Source organism: Barbus barbus (genome assembly GCF_936440315.1).
Source record: "Barbus barbus genome assembly, chromosome: 25".
Taxonomy (NCBI): Eukaryota; Metazoa; Chordata; class Actinopteri; order Cypriniformes; family Cyprinidae; genus Barbus; species Barbus barbus.
Window position 1 is genome coordinate 2,032,390 of NC_136753.1, and position 26,550 is coordinate 2,058,939.

General features: G+C 36.2%; 1 protein-coding gene across 2 annotated transcripts in view; it reads left to right on the plus strand.

Annotated features, from left to right (window-relative positions):
• quob (quattro b) overlaps positions 1 to 25,741 on the plus strand; it is a 38,180-nt gene extending 12,439 nt beyond the window's left edge. The window contains exons 2-23 of one of the 2 annotated variants that reach the window (XM_079377720.1): positions 1,744 to 1,941; positions 2,760 to 4,647; positions 5,479 to 5,652; positions 6,603 to 6,726; positions 7,759 to 7,852; positions 8,043 to 8,129; positions 8,808 to 8,924; positions 9,423 to 9,518; positions 10,462 to 10,610; positions 10,983 to 11,121; positions 12,256 to 12,378; positions 12,652 to 12,846; positions 14,574 to 15,658; positions 16,861 to 17,110; positions 18,083 to 18,172; positions 19,211 to 19,441; positions 22,105 to 22,275; positions 22,359 to 22,536; positions 23,835 to 23,951; positions 24,026 to 24,241; positions 24,997 to 25,202; positions 25,369 to 25,741. In XM_079377720.1, the coding sequence (XP_079233846.1) occupies positions 1,744 to 1,941; positions 2,760 to 4,647; positions 5,479 to 5,652; positions 6,603 to 6,726; positions 7,759 to 7,852; positions 8,043 to 8,129; positions 8,808 to 8,924; positions 9,423 to 9,518; positions 10,462 to 10,610; positions 10,983 to 11,121; positions 12,256 to 12,378; positions 12,652 to 12,846; positions 14,574 to 15,658; positions 16,861 to 17,110; positions 18,083 to 18,172; positions 19,211 to 19,441; positions 22,105 to 22,275; positions 22,359 to 22,536; positions 23,835 to 23,951; positions 24,026 to 24,241; positions 24,997 to 25,202; positions 25,369 to 25,410 (5,970 nt within the window). In that variant the 3' untranslated portion in view covers positions 25,411 to 25,741. The remainder of the gene's footprint in view (positions 1 to 1,743; positions 1,942 to 2,759; positions 4,648 to 5,478; positions 5,653 to 6,602; positions 6,727 to 7,758; positions 7,853 to 8,042; positions 8,130 to 8,807; positions 8,925 to 9,422; positions 9,519 to 10,461; positions 10,611 to 10,982; positions 11,122 to 12,255; positions 12,379 to 12,651; positions 12,847 to 14,573; positions 15,659 to 16,860; positions 17,111 to 18,082; positions 18,173 to 19,210; positions 19,442 to 22,104; positions 22,276 to 22,358; positions 22,537 to 23,834; positions 23,952 to 24,025; positions 24,242 to 24,996; positions 25,203 to 25,368) is intronic. The other variant, XM_079377721.1, reaches the window with a different exon arrangement.
• Positions 25,742 to 26,550: the final 809 nt, after the last annotated feature.

A 26,550-nucleotide genomic window follows, 5' to 3' on the forward strand; every position in this document is an offset into this window, starting at 1 on the left:
TTCAATGACTCAAACTCGGGATTCTCAGGTGATTCAATAATCTGCAGATTTGGAGGAATTATTCATGTCTGTAGCACAAATAGTATAAAATGAGACACAACTTCAAGAACCTGAAGACTTATGGTTAGGTATTTGTTCAAAACACTATGTGCAATAATAACAGTGATGTTGTCTTAGCAAACACTACTTACATGAAAACCGAACTGAAATCATTTTTCACTATTATAAAACAAAACAAAAAAAGACTGTAGCCTACTGAAAAATGTAACACTGCTAAACAATTGTAAATGATACTGGTCTGTGCATTAACTATGGTCGTAATTTAAAATAAAAAATCAAAACTAACAATGAGAGTAAAAACAACTGAAACCTAGACAAAAATAAACTAAAAAAAACAACAGCAACAACAAAAAAATTAAAACTATACAAATCCTGGTCAATGTACACAATCTTATATCCCTGAGACATTATACATTTTTTCCCTAAAAAGGAAGGGTTTTGTGTTGTTCTTTCTAAGCAGACATAAACTTCCTGTACGAGATCACACTCGGGTGCTGTAATCATCTTAACCAGGAAGCCATTAAATCTGTTGAAATAAGAGATTAACAGACTAAACACACAACTATCTTAACGCGGTTAAAGCATGCGTTTCTTTCTATAGTTAATCATTGCACTAGGCTTCATAAAATTTGTTTTAAACATGCGTTTAAATGGTTTAAGAGTTTCAACCTCTAACTGGCAGTAGATGGTTATTCATTCTATAACAGGTTTTGTCTGTTTAAGGTTTAAACCAAGGTCATCTAGACTGGAAGAGAAGAGATTTCACTAGTTTTCCAGACAGCATTTCCTGTGCTCTTCCCACATCTGCTTTGTACATTATTCCAAGTCGGACACATGAAACATGAACCCAACATCCTCATTACAGAGTACTGGCTGAGAAACATGTATGATAAATATTTGGGAGAGCAAATATGAGACAGACACTCAGCTATAATCCTTCAGCTGTGCATGAATGTGGATGTTTCTATATTACACACACATGCTCGATACATAAACACTCTCAGCGATGTTCAGAGCATGTGTTTTCTACCTTGTCCTACTTGTATGCTAATGATACAAAGCTCCTCTGCACGAGGTTAACCATCTCGTATGAGGTGTATCTTGAACAAACTCACACTTTCAAGTCCCAGAGACATTCTAACCAGGAGGAGATGGTCACTAAAGGTAAAATGAATAGGAGAAACTGTAACACACAATGTGGCTTCTGTAAAGACTCCTTCTATCGAAATCACCTTTGTTCAACACACATTAACAAGGTAAACAAATGTGGCTCTTTAGCTGCAAGGTGATTTCTTCCATGCATATACGTATGATAGCACTGCCTGTCTCTTCCACTTAAAATGACTTAGGCAAGAAAGAGACACATATGCCTTCATATGGTGGACAACAGAATGGAAAATGTGGATTTATATAGGCCAAAATGAAACCTTGACATGACACAAGCTTCATTGTCTCTTTGCTTGGCCCTCTAACAAGTGAAATTTAGGAGGGGTTGAAATTCTGAAAAGGTTTTGCCAAAGGCATTTGACAACAACCTCATTTTACATCTATAAACAAAACATTTAGGGATAATGCACAATAACTGCAGTATCATGTATCATGTTATGTAACCCTGGATATTTTTCATACAAAGAATACAGTTATTAAACCTCACAAATAAACCTCTCTCTTTCTCCACCTCAGAACCCATCCTCTCTGGACTGGTCCATTCAGAGCGCCCTGTCGTCTCTTTTCCCTCCGTTTGAGGCTACCGCTCCTACTGTTCTTAGCCAACTCTTTCGCACCATTGAGGAACGTTACCATGGAGATGCACTGCAGTGCCTGCTGAACTTCCTTATCCCAGCCAAACATATCCTAGAGAGCGTGCAACAAGCAGCCTGTGTGAGTACAACAAAAAAAGACCATCAGATTTCAATTTCGACAGTGCTGCAGTTAAAGCCAACCATCTAAAATGGCCAACAGCCTACCTTCCAAATGACTAGTTTTCATTTAATAACTGAAAGAAAAAAATCATTATTCACTCACCATCATGTCATCCCTAACCCGTATGAAAGAATGTTGTCCATAATCCAAAGGCTTGCATGCTATTCCAAGTCATCTAAAGCTTTACAATGAGATATGAGAACTGAAGTGAGGGGAAACTGTTTTAATGAATAATGTCTTTAAGATGAAGTAGTCACAGTTGCAAAACTACCATTTCATCTTATATTGTTTGAGCAAACAGCTATTCGTGCTCAAAAGTATATAGGTTTGCATGGACTACTTTTATGATGCATAACAGGCCATGCTCGGTGTATTCTTTCAGTGTAAAAGGACAGTGAGAATGACATAAGAGTGATTCAATCATGTATTTTCATATTTGGGTGAACTAAGCCTTAAAGGGTAAAGTGTGTTAGCACACTGGGCAAGATGAAAGCAGTTTTTTGTGCAGATATTTCTTCCATTTGGATTTTTATGGCACAGATCCCATAAACTAATTATCCTTGTCCACTCAGCACAAGATTGTTTTGTTTTGTCTTCAGAAAGAACAAAGGCCTTCCGAGGCAGCTTCTTCTGAAGGGGATTCAAGAATGTTTGCATGCAAGCCAATAAACGGCATCAAGACCCAAGCCATTAGGAATCTTGTTGTCATGAAATCTGTCAATCCAAAATGATCTGCAAGTCAACAAACTAGCTTTGCCCTTTCTTTCTCCCACTAGGCTGCATACTCCGATGTGCTGTTCCAGTGTGAGGGTTGGCCATTGTGCCTGAGAGATCGTGTGGTGATCCAACTCGCCCCCATCAACCCTTTACTGCTCCGACCTGGAGATTTCTACTTGCAGGTGGAACCTTTTGGAGAACAGTCAGCCCGAATCGTCCTCAAAAGTCTTCTTGTGCAGGAAGACCTCCTGGGGCAAGAGAATCTGGTGCTGCAAGCCAGTTCCAGGTTGCTGGAGGGTACTGCAATTGAGGGGACTCCCATTCCTGAGACGTCTTATCCATGCATATTCACAGAGTCTTGGCTAAAGGAAATAAATGAGGGACGTCATGGAAATCCTCTATGTCAGTGTGTGCTTTCCTCTGACCAGGGGGTTGTGAAGGTACCTTGGACCGAAGTTGCCAACCCAGAATTCCTTGACAGGCCCAAATCTAACATCTGGCCTGAAACAAAGCCATGCTCAACTCCAACTCTCCGTGTGAAAGATCTTAAAACTGAGATTTCAGAGAACGAGTCACGGGTACCTATAGGGCTTTTACCACTTGAGATGGAAACTAGGATCCTTCCAGCAAATAATGGGATGGCAGTTTCTGTTCAGATAGTGGAGGGTGGCAGCAGATTGGTGAAGGTTGACCAAGGACATCCAATAAGCAGTTTTGCTGGAAAACCTGTTGGCTGGGTATCTCCTAATACCTGGGACAGCAGGCACAACCGAGAGCTGGAAGGAGAATATGTGGATCTTTTAGAGTTCAACAAGGAGAAAGAGACTTTGGTCCTCAACAAAATAACAATGCCCACAAAACCACCAGGCTTCAAGTTAGCCAGGACAACTCAACCTGCCCCCAAAAGTAATGTTAACCTGTGTGGAGCGGACTGCAATCCTTGTATGCAAAACAAACCACCTGAGAGCATGCAAAATGATCCAGAATCCAAATGCAGGTATCGGCAGTCTTACATGGCAGCTCTCAGAAACCCTGTGAATTTTGAGAGAACAAGTATGTTACCTTCCCTAGATGAAACAAGGACAGATGTAGGGGAGGTTGAGCCAAGCTGTGAGGGATACGGAGTTGGCCTTAGACTTAAACCTTTGAGTTGTACATTTGGCCAGACACCAAACCAAGCAGACAGAAACAATCCTTTGCAATCCTTTGAGAACTCAGTTCAACAAAAGCAAAGCCCAAAGAACTCAAGTCAGAGCATACCTCATGACTGTAGTTCAAGGGAGAATGCGTCTTTTGACCAACATATGACCCAACAGATCCTTAACATGATCCAAGCAAGACAACAACACAAGTCATTCCTCACTGGGCAACAGGATCTCCATCAGACTGTACTAGGAACTAAGGCACTACCCGACAAAAGGCAGCACTGTCTGAACAACTCTTTTAGACAAGATTCATTTCATATGCGGAGTAGCGGCCAGAAACACGCCAAAACCCAACACTTACCCAAAATGGGACTCAGGGCTTTACCTGACCACAGTGGTCACAGACAAAATGCTAATCTATGTTTGCAGGGTTTCAATCCAATTCAGCTAACACAGACCTCCAAACAAACACCTCCTCTATTTCAGCCCCATTGCAGTCAGATCCTGTTCCAAAATGAGAACAGGCCTTTGGATTTCAAAGTCTTCTGTGATGACAGACACAGTGGAAGAGGCCCAGGTTCACCTGTACAGGTGATCAAAGGTAAAAGCAGGTCTAAATCCCGCTCATCTTCTTCAGTCTCAGAAACAACCAAAGAGTGTCTGCAATCGCACAAGCCAACCAACAGAAGCCACAGTGATATCTTTCCAGAGATCATTCCCAAGTTGCCTGCTATCCAGGGAATAAAACACACAGCTAATTTGGTGTCCCCAAAATTAACCAGTCAACAAGAAGCAAGAAAGGGTAAGTTGAGTTAGACCTCTGCATGTAAAAGAGACTTGTGCTTCTGATTTGTTACAGACATTCAGAAGAAGCAAATACAAAGAAATATTTTAACAATTCTTTTCTGTGGTTCCTTGCTGTGTGTGTCAACTAATTGCATACAGATTTTACCCCACATCTCACTTTGATCTCAAATGAACATCTGAAGCAACATGACATCTGGCCAACATGCTGTTTTTTTAGATCTTTATCCTTAAATGAAAAGCAAGTTAAAACATGACTGATATGAACAGTTGCTTGTACAAAAATGAAACTACTATGAGGCCACGTCTAGTTGCCGCCCGCCATGACATATCAACTGATTTACAGACGACCTTGACCCTGGTCAATTGCTGAGGAGAAAATATACCCTTCTAAAAGGTCATCTTAAAAGAGTGCAATGTGACACTGGCCAAAGGTCAGGAGCGTGCACAGTGTTCCACATGGAAATTTCTGTGGTCCTTCATCTGATTTCTTTCTTTAGCAGAACAGAATGAAAGCATTCATGAGGACCAAGAAGAGCAAAGAGCAGGGAACAGAAATAACTACATCCACCCCAACCCCCCGTTTTATGGGGAAGCTGTTAAATGTCTTTGTAAATGGGAAGAGGAGGTGGATGGATTTAGTTTACAAGTCATTTTTTCCCAAACATATTTAAAGGAGAGATCAATAGCTCCATCTAGCTGTGGCACTTTTCACTCAAGCAATAGGCCTAAGTTAAGAAAGAGTAAAATCATCGTTTTTTAATCACCATCTTTTGTGTTGGCATATTTACCAATGTTGAAAATAAATGTAATTTCCCATCTTTCTAAGAAGTCTACTCATCTGGAAAGGATGGAACTCCAGCTGTTAATGGAGTAGAGCTCCAGAAATCAGACGCTGATCAGCTCTTGACTGGCCAGCCTGAGAATGGAGTTCAGGCAACTTTTCTTTCCCAGGACTCCACAATCAAGAGCCTTCTCCAGCTAGGCATCATCTGTCTACCGGGTATGCCTCCTAATCAGTTTTTAATTGTGAATTTATGTGTTGTGTTTAAAGTTCAGGGCTAGGACTGATCCATGCAAAGACTAATATATAAACAACTGTTCCCTTGAGCAAGAATTGTTCACTCCAAAAATTTAATTGTCACATTTACTCTTTTTCATCAACAAAAACAAAATAAAAACAGTCCATACATCTTCTGATGACACATGATACAGTAAATGTGTTTGAAAAACAGATACAAGAGAAACAAAAGTAGTACCATTGATTAATTCAATACAAGGAGAATCTCAGTGACTAATAACTGGATTTAAGTCAGCTGTCACATAAGATAAGATCTCATATAAGAAAAATACTTTATGACTTCAGAACACTGTAAATTTGTTTTTACTTTGACCAGGGAAATGGTGAGTAAATATGCAGTTTTTTATTTTTTTTTACATACAACATTACAAGAAACTATGAGAAAAGCAACCGTTATGTTAAGGTGACAAGAAAATTACATCATGATCACAAAAAAGACAAAAGATAATTATATTTCATTATTAACCGAGTAAAGTATTCCTTTGACACCCAGATTGCTTCAGGGGGTCTGAACCTACAAGTTACTTTTGCCAAAATTACCTTCTAAATAAACTTGCCTAAATTACCTTCTACTTGCTTTTACCTTTCTATATGCACATGTTGCACATTCCACTCTAGATAAAGCTAAATGCATCAAATGTAATTTCTGATGGCAGTAAACAAGAAAAGTTCTGACCTCTTGACAGTTTTGACAAGACTCTATAATGTAACAGTTATCATCCCAATACAGAAAATGCACAACTTTTCTGAGTGTTTTCTCCAGAAAATAGCGATTTATCTGCTTTTGCTCTTAAATTCGGTCATGTTTGTTGCTATTTCTGTTAAATCGTGTGGTTTTAACTCAATACTGTATGTTCTCTTACCAACACCAGGCAGTCGTGACAGAGCTGGCCGGGCTGTGGTTGAGGTCTACGGGGGCAGAAAAGGCTGGGCGTCCTCTCAACTTTCTCCTCATGAGTTCTGCAGACTGTTGCTTTACCTGCACTCCATTCCCAGGTACCAAACCAGACCAATCTGCTCATTCACAACAAGAGGGCAGTAAAAGACATGGAGTAGGAGCCCAAATACAGAGCGATGTGAAACAGCCTCATTAGTCTATCAGGCATGCTCAGTCAAATTTGAATTAAGAAATATATATATTAGGCTATATATTTATTAATGTTCATTCTAGAACCAATTTTACAGAGCTAACGGGAAACAATTAAATTAAATGTTCACCTGTGCAATAATGTTTAAGTAGTTTCGCCGACGTCTGTAAGACACTTTATATTAGTCCGCTCATCCAGGTAAAAGAAACCGGCACTACTTTCTCTCGCGCTCTTGTTTCATGCAAATGCAACAAGTGCAAGACCAAGTTGTACAGTACATTATGATGGAGGTTTTTTCTTATTTTCCTTAATAATAATATCCACATACTTATTTATTTGGTGAGTAACCTTAATAAGGGGAATAACCCTGTTGAAGCTGGTCTTTAGCTGGTCATGTGCTGGTCCTAAACTGGTCCCTCCTGCTCAGGACCATCTTAGGACCAGCTTAAACAGGTAAGGACCAGCTCAAACCAGCATCCAAGCTTCAAAACCTACCTAACCAACATATGCTGTTTTTTTCAACAGGGAACGTAGGCTACAATCAGCCAGCTATTATCCCAAAATAAACCCCAAAATGGTGTTTGGGACAATTATTCCTTTAATTTTATAAAGCTACATTGTATATATTACAGTATATAGCTATTTATGTTTCCTCACTGTCACTGAGCTGACATTATATGTAGAATTGCCATCCTATTTACAAGAACTGATAAATCCGCATGCTTTAAGAATAGATTCAAATGTTGATGCCAATTTATTTCTATAATTTATACATTAAAATAGTGCTGCACAGTTTGAATTTGAGTCTGTCAAGAATTAAAATCTGTTTTAATGGCTGTTGTTTTGACAGTATTAATGAATATTTCTTTCTCCTGGAAGCTGTACAAATTTAATATGCTATACCAAATATGGCTTTACTTACTGATGTATATTTTTATAGGATGGAGGTCAGAGAGCTGGGACTGACCGTAGTGATTGACAGCAGGAAGTGCCCTCTGCCCTCTGTGTTCTACAAATCACTGCTCATTGTTCAGGTGAGAATCTGCCTAGAAAACCATCATCACCACCAACTTCCATCATCGACATCTGAACACATCCTCCTTACGCACACAATCTTGAAATGAAGTTGTCCAGTAGGCAGCAGTCAAGAGTGCAATTGCAGTCCCTCTTTCTGCATGTTTCACACACTGACCTATGTGTCTGATGAATGTGTGTGTTATACAGGAGCAGGCCCTTCATGCAGTGCACACTATCTTGATGCTTGTAGATAAAGACGCAAATCCTCGACCGGAAAAACATCTTGGTCTACAGGTAATTAACACTCCCAAACACACTCGTTGTGCCCTGCAATTACGCCTTCATGGAAACCTGCAACCTCTTAATTAACACCTAAAGTCTGCTCTCTCTGAGTTCAGAAACACATGCCTTCAGCTCTGGGTGTTGATCTGGGGTTTATAGGCTGATATACATGTTACTATTACGCAGATTTTGAACTCCTTTGGCATTTTATAGCTGCTTTCACATTTTTTTTAAGAGCAATTCTTATTTTTATTCAGCAAGCATGCATTAAATTAATCATAATTGACAGTAAAAACATTTAAAATGTTACAAACAGTTTTTATTTCAAATAAATGCTGTTCTTTTGTTCTTTCTGTTCATCAAAGAATCCTAAAACGTAAAATACATCATGGTTTCCACAAAAATATTAATCAGCACAACTGTTTTCAACATTGATAATAATCAGAAATGTTTCTTGAGCAGAAAATCAGCATATTAAAATGATTTCTGAAGAATCATGTGACACTGGAGTAATGATGCTGAAAATTCAGCAGACATTACATTTTAATTTTTTTGTATTTTTGTTCAAAAGAATGCATCTTCGGTGAGCAAAAGAGACTTCTCAAAAACAATTAACATATTTTTACTCATGTTTGGATCTCTCACACATGTGCAGTACAGTATGTTAAAGTGCATGATCTGTTCTTTCAGATAGATGTTGTGACATCACTAAAAGCTCTTCATAAGACGGTTGATGGACAGCAGTTGACCTCTGACCTTGGCGGATCCTTCCCTTACAGTCATGAAGACTGGCTACAGTTTCACCAGGTAGAAGAAGAGCAATCACAAAAAACACACAGTAATCTGACTGATATCTTTACCTTTACAGTGAATACTGACAGTCTTAATGTAAAATTTGTAGATCCAGACAAATATAAAATGTAGAATTTTATTTTATCATTATTTGCACTTCTTGTGCAATCAGTTCTCTCAAACCAGCAGTCAGCAAATGTTAAAACACATGTAAACAGATCCAAGTTAACTTGCACATACAGCTCTAGTGAAGTGGATCACAACATTTCTGACAACAGCCAATGGCTCTATATATTTGTTCTGTGTTTTGTCTATTTGAGGCCTGAGAGCCCAACATATGTAACAACCTGACTTTTCCTAATGTGAATTGATTATAAACAAAATTTCATCTTGATGACTAGCTGCTGGCCACATGCTTTAGGATTGTGCTTGTAAATGTTTTGTTGAACAAATAGTTGAATAATCAGCAGACGCCCTTCTTTCACAGTATGTAAATGATTATGTGTCTTTCAGAAACTTTCTCTCTTTCAACTCGACCTACAAGCAGCATCTTCATTACTGCAGACAGCAATCAGGAGACTTGATGTTAAAAAAACAGATACCGCAAAGGTAACTTTGGATTCTGCATGCTAATTTATGAACATTTCCAGGAATAGAGTAAACATTTTGTATCACTTTTTTTTTAACGTAACAGCTAGAGATGCACTGATATTTAAATTTGAACCGATACGATAAGCCAGTAATTATTTTTCAGAGAAATGTCAACTGAGAAATGTCTGATATTAAATTTCGATGCAATTTTGTCTAAATAAAAGAAAAATCAAACACTGCGATCAATCATTTTAATTGCTACAAATGAATATAAGAATCAAATGTAATAATGTACAGTATGAAAAAGGAACGTTCATTTTAAGATGATGTTTAACAGTGTTATTACGTTATTAGTGTTTTTAAAATGACCTTTAAGTGAGCGTTAGGTGACAGTAAATGTGGAAAATTGACATGCAAAATTAAATATCAATATCAATAAATTATCAAAACCAATATCAGTAACTAAAAAAACTAAATCTCTAAAATAAATTGTTATTGTACAGTTATATTATCCCTATTTAAAGGCACATTTGGTATGTTTTTGTAGTGTCAAACAATCAGATATGTACTATTACTACTACACTAAAATAAATCTGTAAAAATAGGGAACAATATACTGTATTGTATTTTTTTTTTTTTTACAGATGCTTTACTATTTTGAATTTTACACTTCATTGCATTGCATTTTAGAGTTAACAGAAATGTCCGTAAAATTAATGGATAATGTTGTGTGTAATGAGCTGCCAGGCCTTTTTCTGTTATTTTATGGATTTTTTTACAGTGTACTACTACTACTACTACTACTAATAATAATAATAATATTGATTGATTGATTATTAGTAATTGCGCAAATTGAAAACTTAATTTTAAACAAATGCAAAATAATAAAAGCTCATTTATTTAATTGACCTGCTGAGGAATGCTGCTCTCAAACTAACTAAATCACTTGGCAATTGTTCAGGATGTCCAGTCCTGCATCCAGGAACAGAGGAGTTCCATGAAGATGGTGCTTGAAGACACACGATTGGTCACCCTCCAAAGAGAAGGCGGGTCTATTCTCGCCAGGATGAGGAAGGAAGAGTCTCGATTTGCTCAGTCTGAAGACTTCAGGTATTTCCCTCAGTATGTTTGAATCTCAGCAGGCCCAGTTTAGTCACATTTGATCATGATTAGAGCTCAGCTGCGCCCATGATGTTTGGACAGCTGCTGGGTTCCAGTTAATCCTATTTTCCCAACAGCAAGAGCGTTTATACACACAGTGAGCTCCACTGGAGCAACCATAAATAATATGAAACACAAACTGGAAAAGCATGATCAGTATGTAGAGAATTGGTGGATTTTCACTAGCCTGTAGTAGTACTCAATATTTACAATAAATGAATTAAAAACTACAAAACATGTTAAATTTACAGTACATTAGCATGTTTTGTGCAGGTGCTGAGAGCACACAACACTTCTATGTGTCTTTTCTGTCTCCTGCAGGGACTCCCTGGAGTCTGTGACGTGTCTGTATAACCAGGTGGAAGAGGCTGTTCACACGCTAGTGATGAAATCCAACCAGTCACTGCAACATCTTGAACATGTTCTTCTGCTGAGAGAAGCAGAAGACTCGCTCACCACAGTATGCATTACATCCTATCACTGAATGCGTGTTCATGACAGATAATAAGCGCATCCCACAGAAAGTGCTTCAGAGCTGAAAATAACACAAGACAAACATTGTGCCGTGGAGAATAATCAGCCAGCGTTAGACGGGCAGACAGTCTCAACCTTCACAGTAAAACATAACATCACCGTGCTAAATAAAGTGATCATAATTTCTCAGCTGTTGGAAGAGAATGTTTTGAGAAATGTCTGAAAATACCAGCTTAATTATAACGAATAATTCATGTTAGTGCTTTACCAAAATACAAGCTTCACATTTGTGCTTTTAAACCATCCAGTAACCATGAATTTGTGGTTTATTTGTAACACTTTATAATAGGGACTTTTTTGTTAGCATTATTTCATACAGTAAAGGAATATTTCACCCAAAAATGAAAATGTGCTAAAAATGTGCTCACCCTCAGGCCATCCAAGATGTAGATGAGTTTGTTTCTACATCAGATTTTGAGAAATCATTTGCTCAGCAATGGATCCTCTGCAGTGAATGGGTGCCGTCAGAATGAGAGTCCAAACAGCTGATAAAAACTTCACGATAATCCACACCACTCCAGTCCATCAGTTAACATCTGGAGAAGCCAAAAGCTGTGTGTTTGTAGGAAACAAATCCATTTGAACGCCAAACCATTGCTTCTGTCTAAAATAAAAGTCCATAATTCATAATAATTGCTTGGATATTGCTTTATTCGGTGAAAAAGTAATCTGGTCTGAATCAGGAGAGGAATATGCACAGATCGAGCACCATTTTCAAACAAAACAGTTCTAAAAAATATATATGTGGGTTGATTTTGATGTGAGAAACAACAGGAGATTGAACTTTTCTTTGGCGGAATCACTGCATTATTGAACTGTGAACTGTGGATAATGTTAACAAATGGAGCCTTGCTTTAAAGTGTTATCACTTTTGTAAACTAAGGAGTGAAAACAGTTTTCTGTGGTGATCATCATTGTAGCACAGATGTCTTTGAAGTAGTCTGGTGGAGTCAGCAGTATGTTGGTGTCCCACAGCTGTTGTCTTCTGGGAGCATAAATACCATAAATACAGCTCTTTTGATTCTTGTGTATAATTAATTGTTGTTTATGTTGTTCACAGATCCAAAAATGGTGCGATGCAGAGGAGCAGTCATGGCAGAAAGACAAAGATGACACAGAGAAAACTCTGCTGAAAATAGAGCAGAGACTACAAGACGTTCAGTCTGTTCTTATACAAGCAAAGGTAACAAATCCTTGACATTTACTCAGATATATAGAACTAGATGAACGGGCCATAATATGAATGCCTGAATCTTATCAAACTAGTTAGATTGTGGATAATAGATTTATGTGAACTGGTGAGTTTGAGTTAATGAAAAAGTAATAAAAATTCCAGTTTTTAAGATAATAAAAATGGTACGAGATGTACAGTCTTAAATAATGATATGAAATGAAGATTTTTGAAATTCCAGACATCTTTGAGGTATTGCATAATGTGTGCATGTTTTTTATCTAGGAGAAAAAAGAAAAAGGTATGTTGTTGATAAAGGAGGTGGAGAGGAAAAGCAAAGGAACACATTATCCTGAAACTGAGGCTCTTCGGTGTAACGCCACCACTTTCAAAACCAACATGACCGGGTTTCTCTTGAAAGCTGAGGAACGTAAATCTGAGCTGGAGACATCCATCGATCTCTATCGTTTCTGTGAAGAGGTTAGTCAACAAACACGGACAATTAACTGCCTTATTCAAGTCAACGTGAAACATTTGCAAGCCGTTTTACTTCTGCAATGTAATTATTTGTGAAACAAGGTATTCAGCAAGAGGGAATGACTGAAAGGCTTAGAAAAACAAGGGTTCCCACAGTCTGCAAAAACCTGGGAAATATTAGAGAATTTTAAACTATGTTCCTTAGGCCTTAAAAAATATGAAAAATATTTGTAGCTAATGAACACATTTCTAATTGTGCTGAGCAATAATAAAATCACAAAACTATAGGCCTATATGCGATGTATTCCATTACCATAATGACAAAATCATACTCGCCCACCTCATGAAGTTAGACTGACGTTGATATTGGATGTGCCAGAACTTCCTTCAGTTAAACAAGGAGAAAACTGAAGTCATTGCATTTGGAAACAAAGATGAAGTTCTCAAGGTGAATGCATACCTTGACTCTAGGGGTCAAACAACTAAAAATCAAGTCAGAAATCTTGGGGTGATTCTGGAGACAGACCTTAGTTTCAGTAGTCATGTCAAAGCAGTAACTAAATCAGCATACTATCATCTCAAAAACATTGCAAGAATTAGATGTTTTGTTTCCAGTCAAGACTTGGAGAAACTTGTTCATGCCTTTATCACCAGCAGGGTGGATTACTGTAATGGTCTCCTCCCCGGCCTTCCAAAGAAGACCATTAGACAGCTGCAGCTCATCCAGAACACTGCTGCCAGGATTCTGACTAGAACCAGAAAATCTGAGCATATCACACCAGTCCTCAGGTCCTTACACTGGCTTCCAGTTACATTTAGGATTGATTTTAAAGTACTTTTACTTGTTTATAAGTCACTCAATGGCCCAGGACCTAAATATATTGCTGATATGCTCACTGAATATAAACCGAACAGACCACTCAGATCATTAGGATCGAGTCAGTTAGAAATACCAAGGGTTCACACAAAACAAGGGGAGTCTGCGTTTAGCTATTATGCGGCCTGCAGTTGGAACCAGCTTCCAGAAGAGATCAGATGTGCTAAAACATTAGCCACATTTAAATCAAGACTCAAAACTCATCTGTTTAACTGTGCATTTGCGAGTGAGCACTGTGCATATGAGCACTGTGCTATATGTCCGAACTGACTGCAAGGAATTTTATGTATAATCATTTTCCTTAAATTCATTTTAAATCAATTTCTATATCATTTTAAAATTCCTTGTTTTTATTATTTTTATTTCCATGTTTTTATTGATTTTTAATGTCTATTTCACTTTCTTTTATGTAAAGCACTTTGAATTACCACTGTGTATGAAATGTGCTATATAAATAAACTTGCCTTGCCTTGCCTTGCCTTTGTTAAATATTCTTTCCACTTAAAATAATTGTTTTCTGTTTGAAAATATTATACAATGTAATTTATTTCTGTGATGCAAAGTGGAATTGATGGCTACTGATAATTCAGCTTCGATCACAGGAATAAATTAAATTTTATAATATATTCAAATAGAAAACAGTTATTTTAAATTGTAATAATGTTTCACAATATTACTGATTTTACTTTATTTTTAATTGAATAAATGCAGCTATAATGAGCAGAAGAGACTTCCGATAAAAACATAAAAAAATCATAAACTAATAAAATAATATTATTTTTAATGTATAAGTTATACACACACAAACACTATTTAATGGCCTGAAATGACTTTCATCTTCTCTGTTTTCCAGGCCTCATCTCTTGTCAAAGAGTGTATGGAGTATTTAGAGCACATACAGAGCACAAACTCTCCCGTGTGTGCCTGCTTGAGCACACTGAAGGCTTTTGAGGAGCGTTTCAAAGACTTCTCGCCACAACACTTTCAGGACAAGAGCTCGGCGCTGCTGGAGAGGCACCCGGATGGGATATGGATGTGGAATGCGGTCTGGGCTCAATGCCGAGACATCAGACAGCGGCTCACTGAGATACTGCAGGCCTCTTATAGAAATCAAATGCCTCTGGGATCACCTCAAAAGGACAGCGCGGCGGAGGCCTGCTTGAAAGGGCCGACCCTGATCGTAATTACAACTAGCCTTGGACAAAATGAAGGCGACCCCCAAACAAACCCTGCTGGCGGTCGTACTGAGACTCAAAATAGTCTTGTTGGACAAGGTGATATTGAGACAATGACGCATTTCCACCTTCACTGTGAGCCTGTGAGGAGAGAAACATCACCGTCTTCAAACTCTGACCCGATAATGACCCAAAACACGCACGAGGAACTGCATCTTCAACAGTCATTCAAGTCAAAAGAGGAAGGAAGAGGTCAACATTTCCAGCAAAGCAGAAGCAAAGCTTCCACATCACACAATGACCTGACGATACAATTAAGGAAATGTCTTCGCATATACTCTCACAGCGACAGTGATCTGAGAAAGTCAGGCCGGGTCACTGAGGTTAACCACTCGCCACATTATACAGCCCTGGTCCACTCTCGAAGCGAAGGCTCTTGTTTGCCATTTACCAACTATCATGTTTCTGTTTGCAAAACTGCAGTCAAGCACAAAGTCCAGATATGTGCATCTTCCTGTCAAGAGAGTGACTCAAGCAGAACATCATGGGATGGCCAGAGCTCTAAACTGTCTCACCAGGACAGCTTCTGTTCTAGCGTTTCTGGACTGAGCCAAAGCGACGTGAATGAGAAGTTCAGCAGTGACACCAAATCTGACGAGCAGAGCTTGATTTCACCAGCGACACGCTCAGATACTCCAGTCCAAACACAGGACGAGTCTGTCTCCAGGCCTGACCGCATGCTGGATCACAGCAGCACTGTACTGTGAGTCAAACCACATGTCATGCAACATTGCTTTAATGAGAGTTATGAAGAATCGTAATGTGAAGATACAGAGCCAGACACATTCATCTGTTAATAATCTGATCTTTTGGTTGGTACACATCTCAGAAAATCAGATGAAGCACCTTTAATTTTTATCCAAAATGTAGTTTCCATTTCAAAATATAGCAATAATATCAAATAATTATTTTATATAGTATTGATATTATTAAAATAAAGCAATATTATTATTATTATAAAACATTATTTAATATATATATTTTTTAATTATTATCCAAAATTTATTTTCAGTTGGAAATTGAAAATAAAATAATCATTACAACATGATTATTTAATATAGTTTAAAATTTGTTCAAATAAAATAGTTTTAATATTATGATAAAACAATATTTAATTAAATATTTTTAATTAAACATTATACAAAAAGATAGATTTCATTCAAAATTAAACCATCATTACCAGATGATTATTTAGTCGTTTTAATATTGATAAAATTCAATAGTATAATAAAACAATATTTAATAAAAAAGCTTTCCTATTATATTATCCAGTAAAATATTTCCATTGCAAATTCAAAATAAAATAATCATTACCACATTATATTTAATATAGTTTTAATATTAATAAAATGAAATAATTGTTGCATTATAATTGTAATATTATAATAAAAAAATACAATTTTAATATGACATTATCCAAAATATAGTTTGCGTTATGAATTTAGTTGAAATATTATGATAAAACTATATTTATTAAATAGTTTTTATTAAAATATTATTTCCATCACAAAACTATATATGAGATGTATACCATTACCGTAATGACAAAATCAAACTCGGCCACCTCTTTATTGCATAACAAGTGCATGATTTTGCTTTGACATTAGTTCCATTTTTCACTAAAAACCATATTTTAGTATATTAGACATATGCTTCTGGGTAAATGTAATGATTCCTTCACGTTAAGTCATATTTCAGGGCAGGACTGTAACATCAGTAGCATTCCTAAACATGTCTTAAACTGAATTATACAAGCGTGTCAGATAGTTTAAATGTTTACCATGAATGTGTTTGTCTGCTATGCTTTAGTTACTGTTAATAATGTCAGTATTGCAGAAGAGAACAGGGATCATGTCAGACAGCAGCAGCCAGGGATTCATTATGTTTTTGTTGGTCTGCTGACAGTAAACTCCAGCGCATCATGGAGGAGCTGCTTCAGACGGAGAGAGAGTATGTGAGAGCGCTGGGGTACGTGGTGGAGAACTACATCCCGGAGCTGGAGCGTCCCGACGTGCCTCAAGACCTGCGGGGACAGAGAGGAAGCATCTTTGGGAACCTGGAGAAGCTGCGAGACTTTCACCAGCATCACTTCCTTCAGGAGCTGGAGCTGTGTCTGAAGGAGCCCTTCTGCGTCGGACGCTGCTTCCTGAAACATGTGAGCGCTCCGAGCAGGACATCTGCACACTCGCAGTTTCCAGCCTGATACCAGAGATCCTTTTAAAGTGCTACAAAGAACTTTTATTTTATAGAATCCCATTAATGCAGCTTTTCAGAACTTAGAAAATTAATACACATAATGAATGAACCATGCAACTAAAAAACTAAATCAGGTCACATTTCACCCCACAATTATAAGTAAGACATAAATTGTATTTTGCATAAAGAAAATGAAGCTTAGATATTTGTCATTTTTAGGATATTATAATTTTAGGAACATTAATATTAGTTTGCACTGCATTGTTTACATTATTTATATTATAATTTATTAATTTATATTTATAACTATAATGCAAAAAACGATACATTTATTATTGTATATATTTAAATCGCAAGGTACTTATATGGCATTATAGAGTTTCTTATATTTGTACTGCTTTAAATAAAAATAAAAAAACAGCATCCACCATTGGGAATAATGCATATTACCAAAAAACAAACAAACAAAAAACTAAAGTGAAATGTTCTGATGCAAAACAGAATTTGAAATTTCCTATATATTACTTTAATGCATTTTTTTCATGTGCATTTTCATAACTATAATACAAAAAAAGAGGTATTATTTAAATTGCAAGGTATTTACACATAATTGTTTGTTATATTTCTAATGCTTTTAATTAAAAACAATAGCATCCAGCATTAGGGAATAATGAATGTTACAAAAAAATAAAAATTGAAGTGAAATGCATTACAGAATTCGAGGGGATATTTTTCTTAATTTTCTTAAAAAATAAAAAAAGCTATATGTTTATATATGATATATCTTGTTTGAGATTGTGTCATGTCTGTGTCACACTCATGTAGTAAGAGATACACTTTAAATACCTTCATAGAAAGAAACAAATGCACATGCAAAGAAAAGCCCATTTATTTTCACCAGTGATTCTAACATTGTATCTCTCATATTCAGAAAGAAAACTTTGGCCTGTACGCGTTATACAGCAAGAACAAGCCTCGCTCTGAAAGACTGCTCATCGATCACGGGAGAGAGTTCTTTAAGGTGAGATCTTCCTCCATCAGTCATTCAAATATTATCATTTAAGGTAATTTCATTAGTATTCAGTAGAATTTGAATGTATAAACACTTTTACATGCCACAATTTAGATTTATAAAAACAACGCAACTAAAAGTAAAATAATGAATTAAAAATAACACATACAACGTGTACAAATAAATATTATATAAACTTAAAAAACTAAAAAATATTAATGTTGCCTTAAAGTACTCAAATTACTAAAGCTAGAATTAATTTAGCTTTATAAATTAAAGCCAAACTGAAATATTTTTTAAATCAATAAAAAGAACAAAAGCACATAAAAAATGACAAAAATTCAGCTTCATAACGAGTCTTTCACTTATCAAACTTTTTAATGACAAATGTATGAAATCCCATTCATAGCATCTCATTTATTACAAATACAATGACATCAATCTATGAATTCAATATTCTTTGACCCTCAACAAAAGCATTTGTACATTTAAAGTATTACATACATAAATTATCTCTATCCAGCTCCTTTCTGTTAAAGCTTGCGAAATAATAGGGAACAAATTCCCCTCAGAAGAGATCAGAAAAGAAGATTATGAAATAGTTTATCTGGTAATGCTTATAATATTTCACACATCTGATAAAAAGTAAAGTACTGGGCAAACACACACTGGAACAGGCCTGATCTCGGCCGCGTAGGGAAATGTTGAGATCATTCTCTTGGAAATCCATGCCCTCGGGATAAAGCTTTCATTCGGCAGAAGTTTGATTCTACTTCAAATGAGTGGCATGATGATTTGCATATTCCAACACCGACTCTGTCATAAACAATGGGCATTTTTCCAGACGAGACACGTATAACAAATATTCAGTGTTGACCTTGCAAAAAAGTCATAACAGCATGATACCTAAAATGTCTTCTTTAGACAATTATTGATGAGTTTATTCTTTGCAGTCAGCATCAAATGAATCAGTTGAGAGTGTACTGAGTGTGATACCTCTGATGCTGTGCTTGTTTGACAATTGCAGTTCTGTTATGTGTATTGCAGCAGAAGCAGCAGCTGCTGGGTGATCAGATGGATCTGTCTTCATATCTGCTGAAGCCGGTGCAGCGCATCAGTAAATACGGCCTGCTGCTGCAGGACATGCTGCGTGAGTGTGAGACCGGAGCGCACGCGGGACACGAGCGGCTCGAGATACAGACCGCGCTGAACATCATCCAGTTCCAGCTCCGCCACGGCAACAACCTGCTCGCCATGGACGACATTCAGGACTGTGATGTGAGTGTTAGCGTTAACCAAAATAATAACAGTTTTCAGTCATTAAAATAACGCTGAAATAAAGTAAAATATAAATGTTAGATTTAAAAAACAAAAACAGAAATGTTGCCAACTAATTGCAATATTTTAAATGACTCATTTAATTCACTCATGCAATTAAGAAACAAACAAGATGATACTTAAAATTTCTACTTTGGACTATTATTCATGAGTTTATTCTGTACCTTCAGTACCTGAAGAATCAGTTTATAGTTTTTTGAGAGTAATACTTCTGATTCTCTAAATGAGTGTAATAATTCTAGTAATATAATCAATAAACTATATCATTTTTGGTCATTAAAATTAAAGTAAAATAAAGTAAAATGCAAATATTGTATAATTTTTTTTTAACTTGAATAATATTTAAAACATTATATATATATATATATATATATATAAATATTGCCTTGGCAATCACCTGAAATAAATAAGTTGAAGTACTAAAATTACAAATTTTTTATTTTCTTTTTATTTAATTTACTTATTTATTTAAAATGTTAAACTACTTTAAAAATACTTTCAAATACTAAGTCATTAACTAATTTATTAATAAAATAAATTCAGCTTTATAAATTATAGTTGAATAGAGATTACTTTGAAATTAAAATGAAATCTTAATATATATATATATATATATATATACATAAAATGTAAAATAATATTAATTACAATATCAATAAATACTATAATACTATACACATAATATCAAAATGACACTGGCGTGAGAGAGACGACATTACAACATCTCAGAAAAACCCAAATCCATTTCACTTTACAGAACTATGCAAATTTCTTCTTCAACCCTGTAATTTAGAAAAGCATGTCATGGCAAGCGTCATCATTGCACATCCTGAGGGTAAGTGATTTGAGATGATGTATTAAACTTGAAGGAGGGACCTGATATCTACAGAAAACAGAATATCACAGATTTAAGGATTGGTCTTTTAGCCACTAAAACACCCTAGCAACTTCATAGTAACACTAAAATCCACTAAAACCACCCATCATCTTGCACAGATAATCATCACCGTAATGTGTTCAGAATATGAAGTGTTTACTTAAGTTTGTACTGTTTACATGCTTACTTATACACCTATGATATGTTGTTTTGCATGATAAGGCAACACATTTTTGTCTGCAAACTGAATGCAGACTGAAATAGAGATAATTTTATAGAACAGGATGGTCAGGTGTGAGATGTAGGTGAGTTTTGCCCACATCACACACCATCTGTAATTAGAAAGATAAATACCTTCATATTTCATGCATTTATTTTCAGACGGCAAGCTTTAAAAAGAACAGTAAACTAACTGTACACTCCCTCCTCCTGCACATCAGCTCAGTGTGTGCTGAGACAGTCGAGTTACTGTACACTTATGTAACGGGAAACTCTGAAACCTTAAAGGTTTAGACATGCTCTTCATCTTATCTATGACACATTCACTGCGGTTCTTCAGGATCACTCTCAGGTAACTTTTCCGAGCAGCTTCCTACGCTTCACTTCCCTCCCCGTCCCACGGTCTGTCTGCACATCAATCTCCTCCCGAAAAACCCAACATGTGCGCCAATGATGGATGTGTTTAAAGTAATGTTACTCTCTATCAGTCAAAAGTTTGGAATAGTTTTTATTTTTGAATGTTCTTCAATGAAGTTTCTTCTGCTCAACAAGGCTGCATTTATTTGAACAAAAAAAATAATAAAAAATACAGTAAAAACAGTCGTGTTGTAAAATATTCATTTGTTCATTTTATGTGAATATATGTTAAAATATAATTTATTTCTGTGATCAAAGCTGAATTTTCAGCATCATTACTCCAGTCTTCAGTGTCACATGATCCTTCAGGATTCATATTAATATGCTGATTTGCTGCTTAAGAAACTGATTATTATTTCTGATTATTATAAGTTGAAAACAGTTGTGCGGCCCAATATTTTTGTAGAAGCTTATATACATTTTATTTTTCAAGATTGTTTGATAAATAGAAAGTTCAAGAGAACAGCATTTGTTTGAAATACAAATCTTTTGTAACATTAAAAATGTCTTTACTGCCATTAATTTGTCCTTGATTAATAAAGTATAATATTTGATCTTACTTACAAACTTATAAATTGTAGTGTTACAGTTTCTATAAAAATATTAGTCAGCTGTTATCAACATTGATAATAATCAGAAATGTTTGTTGAGCAGTAAATCAGTATATTATTATGATTTCTGAAGATCATGTGACACTGAAGACTGGAGTAATGATGCTGGAAAAACAGCTTTTTACCATATATTCACAGAGAAAACACTTATTTGAAATTGTAATAATATTTCACAATATTTACAAAAATGTACTGTATTTTTTATCAAATAAATGCAGCCTTGGTGAGCAGAAGAGGCATCTATAAAAACAATCGTAATTATTCCAATCTTTTGACCAGTAGTGTAGATATAAAAGGTTTTGAATTCAAGTCTCTCGATACAAACTTGATGACATTCTGATTATTCTCAAAAGACATTGAAAAATAATTTGAATTGATTAGTATAAAAGTATCTGGCAAATAAATGTAGGCCCAGTTAAGAGGTGAAAATCAGCTGTGTGAGATTGATAATATGTTGTTTTGTTCCCGTGTGTGTGCAGGTGAATCTGAAGGAACAGGGCCAGCTGATCCGTCAGGACGAGTTCCTGCTGACCTTCAGGAAGAAGAAATGCTACCGTCACATATTTCTCTTCCAAGATCTCATACTCTTCAGCAAGACGCGCAGAACCGACGTTGGGAATGACACGTACATCTACAAACAATCCTTCAAGGTAAACCACTGCATGACGCATCAGTGAACAGCTCAAAATATAGACGACGTTCTCATTCACGTTTGCTTTCTGTGCTCTCGCAGACTTCAGACATCGGTATGACCCATAATTCTGGTGACAGCGGGCTGTGTTTTGAGATCTGGTTTCGAAGGAGGAAGTCTCAGGACACATACGTCCTTCAGTCAGAGAGTCGAGAAGTGAAGGAGAACTGGACCAGAGACCTGGAGAGGATCCTGTGGGAACAAGCCGTCCACAACAGAGGTGAACACACAGTAATATTCTTTTCGCCTTTGTCTCGATAAACATGAATTGTGATTATGGTGCCAAAATATGATTATATGTGCCAAGTTCTTCCAAATTTCTGGTAACACTTTAGATTATGGAAACACTAGTCACTATTAACTACTTGCTTATTAGCATGCATATTAATAGCATATTTTCTGTTTATTAGTAGGCTACTTATAAAGCATATGTTAATGCCTTATTCTGCATGACCATATTCTAGATCCCTTAACTCTACCCTATACCTACTTAACTACTATTTTTATTATTTTTAACAACTTCAACAACTACCTTTCTTACTATCAATAAGCAGTAATTAGGAGTTTATTGAGGGAAAACTCTTAGTTAATATGTGTTACCAAATTTCTGTCTTCTGTTGAACACAAAAGAATATATTTTGAAGAATGTTGGTAACCAAACAGTTTCTGGTTCCCATTGACTTCCATAGTATTTTATTTTATTTTTTTCATATATTATGGAAGGCAGTGGGGACCAGCCACTATTCAGTTCTTCAAAATATGTTAAAAACAAGCATTTTGAAAGCAAATCAGTGATTAAAAAATTAACCTGTGATTACATTTGATTTCTCTGGGAATCCACTGAAAAATTGCTGGATTTTGGGGAATTCAGTCCTCTTCAGGTGCAAGTTAAAATTAAATCCCTAACTGAGATTTAAATTGTAAAAAAGGTTTGAAGTTAATCTACTGTAGGTTTACTGTTAAGCTGTGATTTAATGCAATTATTGCTGCAATCCACTCTGTATCTTTAGTTGTTTGCTTGATTATAAAATTAAAACCTTGAACCTCACTGAGAGCCAGAAATCGGAATGTGCTGAAGTTAATGAAGCCTAAAGAACTGCTGAAATGTGATCTTGTATGTTGAGGAATGTGATGAGTGAAAGATGAACGACAGAAGCTCACCTCCCATACACAGCTGCATGCATTTATTCATAACTCTCACTGCTCACGGCCTCCACACGAATTTCCCAATAATAGTGCTCCCATTTGATGCGTCCCATAGATGTTTAACAGCTGTACTTTTCCTTAGAATTGGTTGCACTTTTGTAGATGTGCGCATTAAGCATTGATCGTGTCCATTAAATTTGAACTCGCATGCACTCTGCACTTTTTGCACAATGCAATTTATAAAATAAAAAAAAAGTTTTACTTTTTTAGTCTGTATTGGATTCAGTGTGCAGCTAGCCACCTTCTTGATTGTTTTCAAGGACCATATATTATTAATAACCCCAGCTTGTTTGTTTGCTGATCTTCACTCAGAGATCCGTATGCAGGAGAGGGTGTTCATGGGAATCGGTCATAAACCCTTCATGGATATCCAGCCCAGTGAGATGGCCATCAATGACCGAGCTATCAACTGCTCTCCCACAGGACGAGGTGAAGCACCTGTCATAGTTAAACGTTGGGTAGCCTGAGAGATCGATCTTATTTAACTCTGTAGGATATCGTAGGTGGGATTCCTGTCCTCCGGTTGAATTCTGTCGGCTCGGCCAGCTTTACTTCATCCTCTGGAAACCATTCGTCCTCCTCTGGGTGGGGATCCACGTCTCCTGTGGGTCATCTGATCGGTCCTAGCGGAGGAGATGTTGTCCGGTACGTCCACGGGACCTCAGGGATCCTGGAGGAAGATGATTTAGACCAGGAGAGCGGAAACCAGAGTACACTGGGTATGTCCTTCTTCACAATGTTGTCTACACAAAATAACACATGCAATGTCTAATTTGAAATGTGTGATCAATAGATGCGCAATTTAAAATTGACCTTATTTCTTAATACACATTTCTTGTCTTATTTTGAATGTTTCATCAGTTTTTCAACTGACAAATTTTCAGTTTTTCCCAAAAAAACAACAACAAAAAAACTTTCATCTAAATCTAATAAGCTTTTTTAGAACCATCTTATTATTTAGCCTGTCCCACATGCACTGCAAGAAAGAGAGAAAGAGAAAATGAAAAAAAAAAGAAAGAAAGATAAAAAGAAAAGTTATTTAGATATTTTTTACTGGAAAACAATAAGTTTTTCACTTGGAAATATGTCAGATTATGAAATTAAAATTACCATATTTTGTAATAAATCAGTGTAAAAGCAGTGAATTTTTTTTTTCAAACTTTGCTTTGAAGGAAATTTAATGATAGTTATATATATTTAAATACAAATTGAAGTCATATTTGGTAATTACATAAATTTGAGTCCCGCCCTGCATTTGTCCTTCTTTATCCTGTTTCATCCCAGAATGCATCAGGTTATGGAATTAAATAATTAGTAAGCAGCATTTCTCGTTGACTACCATTTTTACAGCCCATGTTTTTGGAATGATACATATTTTAATGTTATGTCAGATAAAAAAGATTCAACACCCAAATGCACATATTGAGATGAAATATATGTTGCTAATATGATGTTTTAATGTGTTGTGTTTCAGTGGAGAGTTCGGTGTCCTCAGGAGAAAGTGTTAGTTGCTTCAGCAGTTCTGGTCACAGCTGCTCGTCTGTGATTGGTGGAGACTGTGAACACACCCAATCTGAGGCGCCTGTCATTGGTGTGAAAAAAGCGTGTGCCCTTAACCACGAATGCAGCGTGAAACCCACTAACCCACCAGGCCAAACCAGGGACCATTCGTGCACTACAGTACGGCATGCAGATTTATCTGTTTTGATATTATTTATGAAATTTCAACATTGTGCATTACCATTTTTGACACATTCAAGCTATTTTATAGCTATTTTTCAGTTGTGTTGAGATTTGGAATATTCTGCATATTTTTATTTGAATTTACTCTCTTTGTTCTTTACAGGTTCAAGGGACGAGCATCATAGGAAAGTCAACTGAAGTTTAGCCCAACATGTATGTTTATACTGTAATAACGTCATGCTTTTATGTTATCAGGCCCATCCTTTTTTACCTTTTATACCTATCAGTCCTGTGAAACTCTAAGATAAAGTTTATTTTATTTATTTATTTCAGTGTGAGTGTGTAACATTAGTTCATGGAACTAACTTTTAAATGTCAAAAACCTACAAAATCTTTTGTTTGTTTTTTACTTGTATTTCTGTTTCTTCTTAGCCTTATTGCACAGGTGATAAAACACAAACAGTGGTGTAATCTTTTAATAAAATTGCTTTGATAAAATAAACAACTGAAGAGTTGTTATAAAGTCACTGGTCTGCAAGAAATAATTTATTTCTCAGTGGAATTATTTGAAATGAATTGCTTTATAAAAAGAATCAAACTTATTCCGTAAACTTTGAATTAATGTGGAAATATTATTTATATTTACACACCAACAGGTTCTTCAGGTGCTATATCGCACCACTGCCATACAAAGAACCCATAAAGCCCCTGTATAGTTCTTTAAAGGTTCTCTAACTCTCTTAGTTTAGTTGAGGAAAGGATAAAAAAATTACTTTAATCCTGAAGATAACGTGGTTCTCAACCTTTTTTCCCCCAAGGCCCCCCATAAGAAAATATTCCAGGGCCCCCACGCAAGACTTTTTGACCTCAGAAAAGCATAAAAGTGTTTCAAAATAGCTTTTGCCATTATAGTACATTCCCATTCTTTGCAAACATATGAGAGTGGAGTAACATATCTAAAATCTAAGGAGGAGAATGAGGTTCCTCTTATGGTTCTACATAGCACCATTTGACAAATGTCCTGTATAGCACCTAGAAAGGTAGGTGCCGTATGGCACTTAAAGTGGTTCCCCTGTGAGTATGAGCCAATGAATGACCTTTAGTGCTATTTAGCACCATTTTTCAGAGTGTAGATAAAAATGAAAGTCATTTATGGAAAAGGGATGCTAGTAAAGTTGGGCTACGCATTGCAAAACAGAATAACTCGTTTGCAAAACATTCTGTAAAAACCACAACAGAAATGCTTTAGGACTGACCTGTGAAGTAGTTCCTCTCTGGCTGTCTAGCCATTGGATTTATTGCAAGATTTCATAGTTCTTAATATTTACTGATGTTTGCCCAGGGG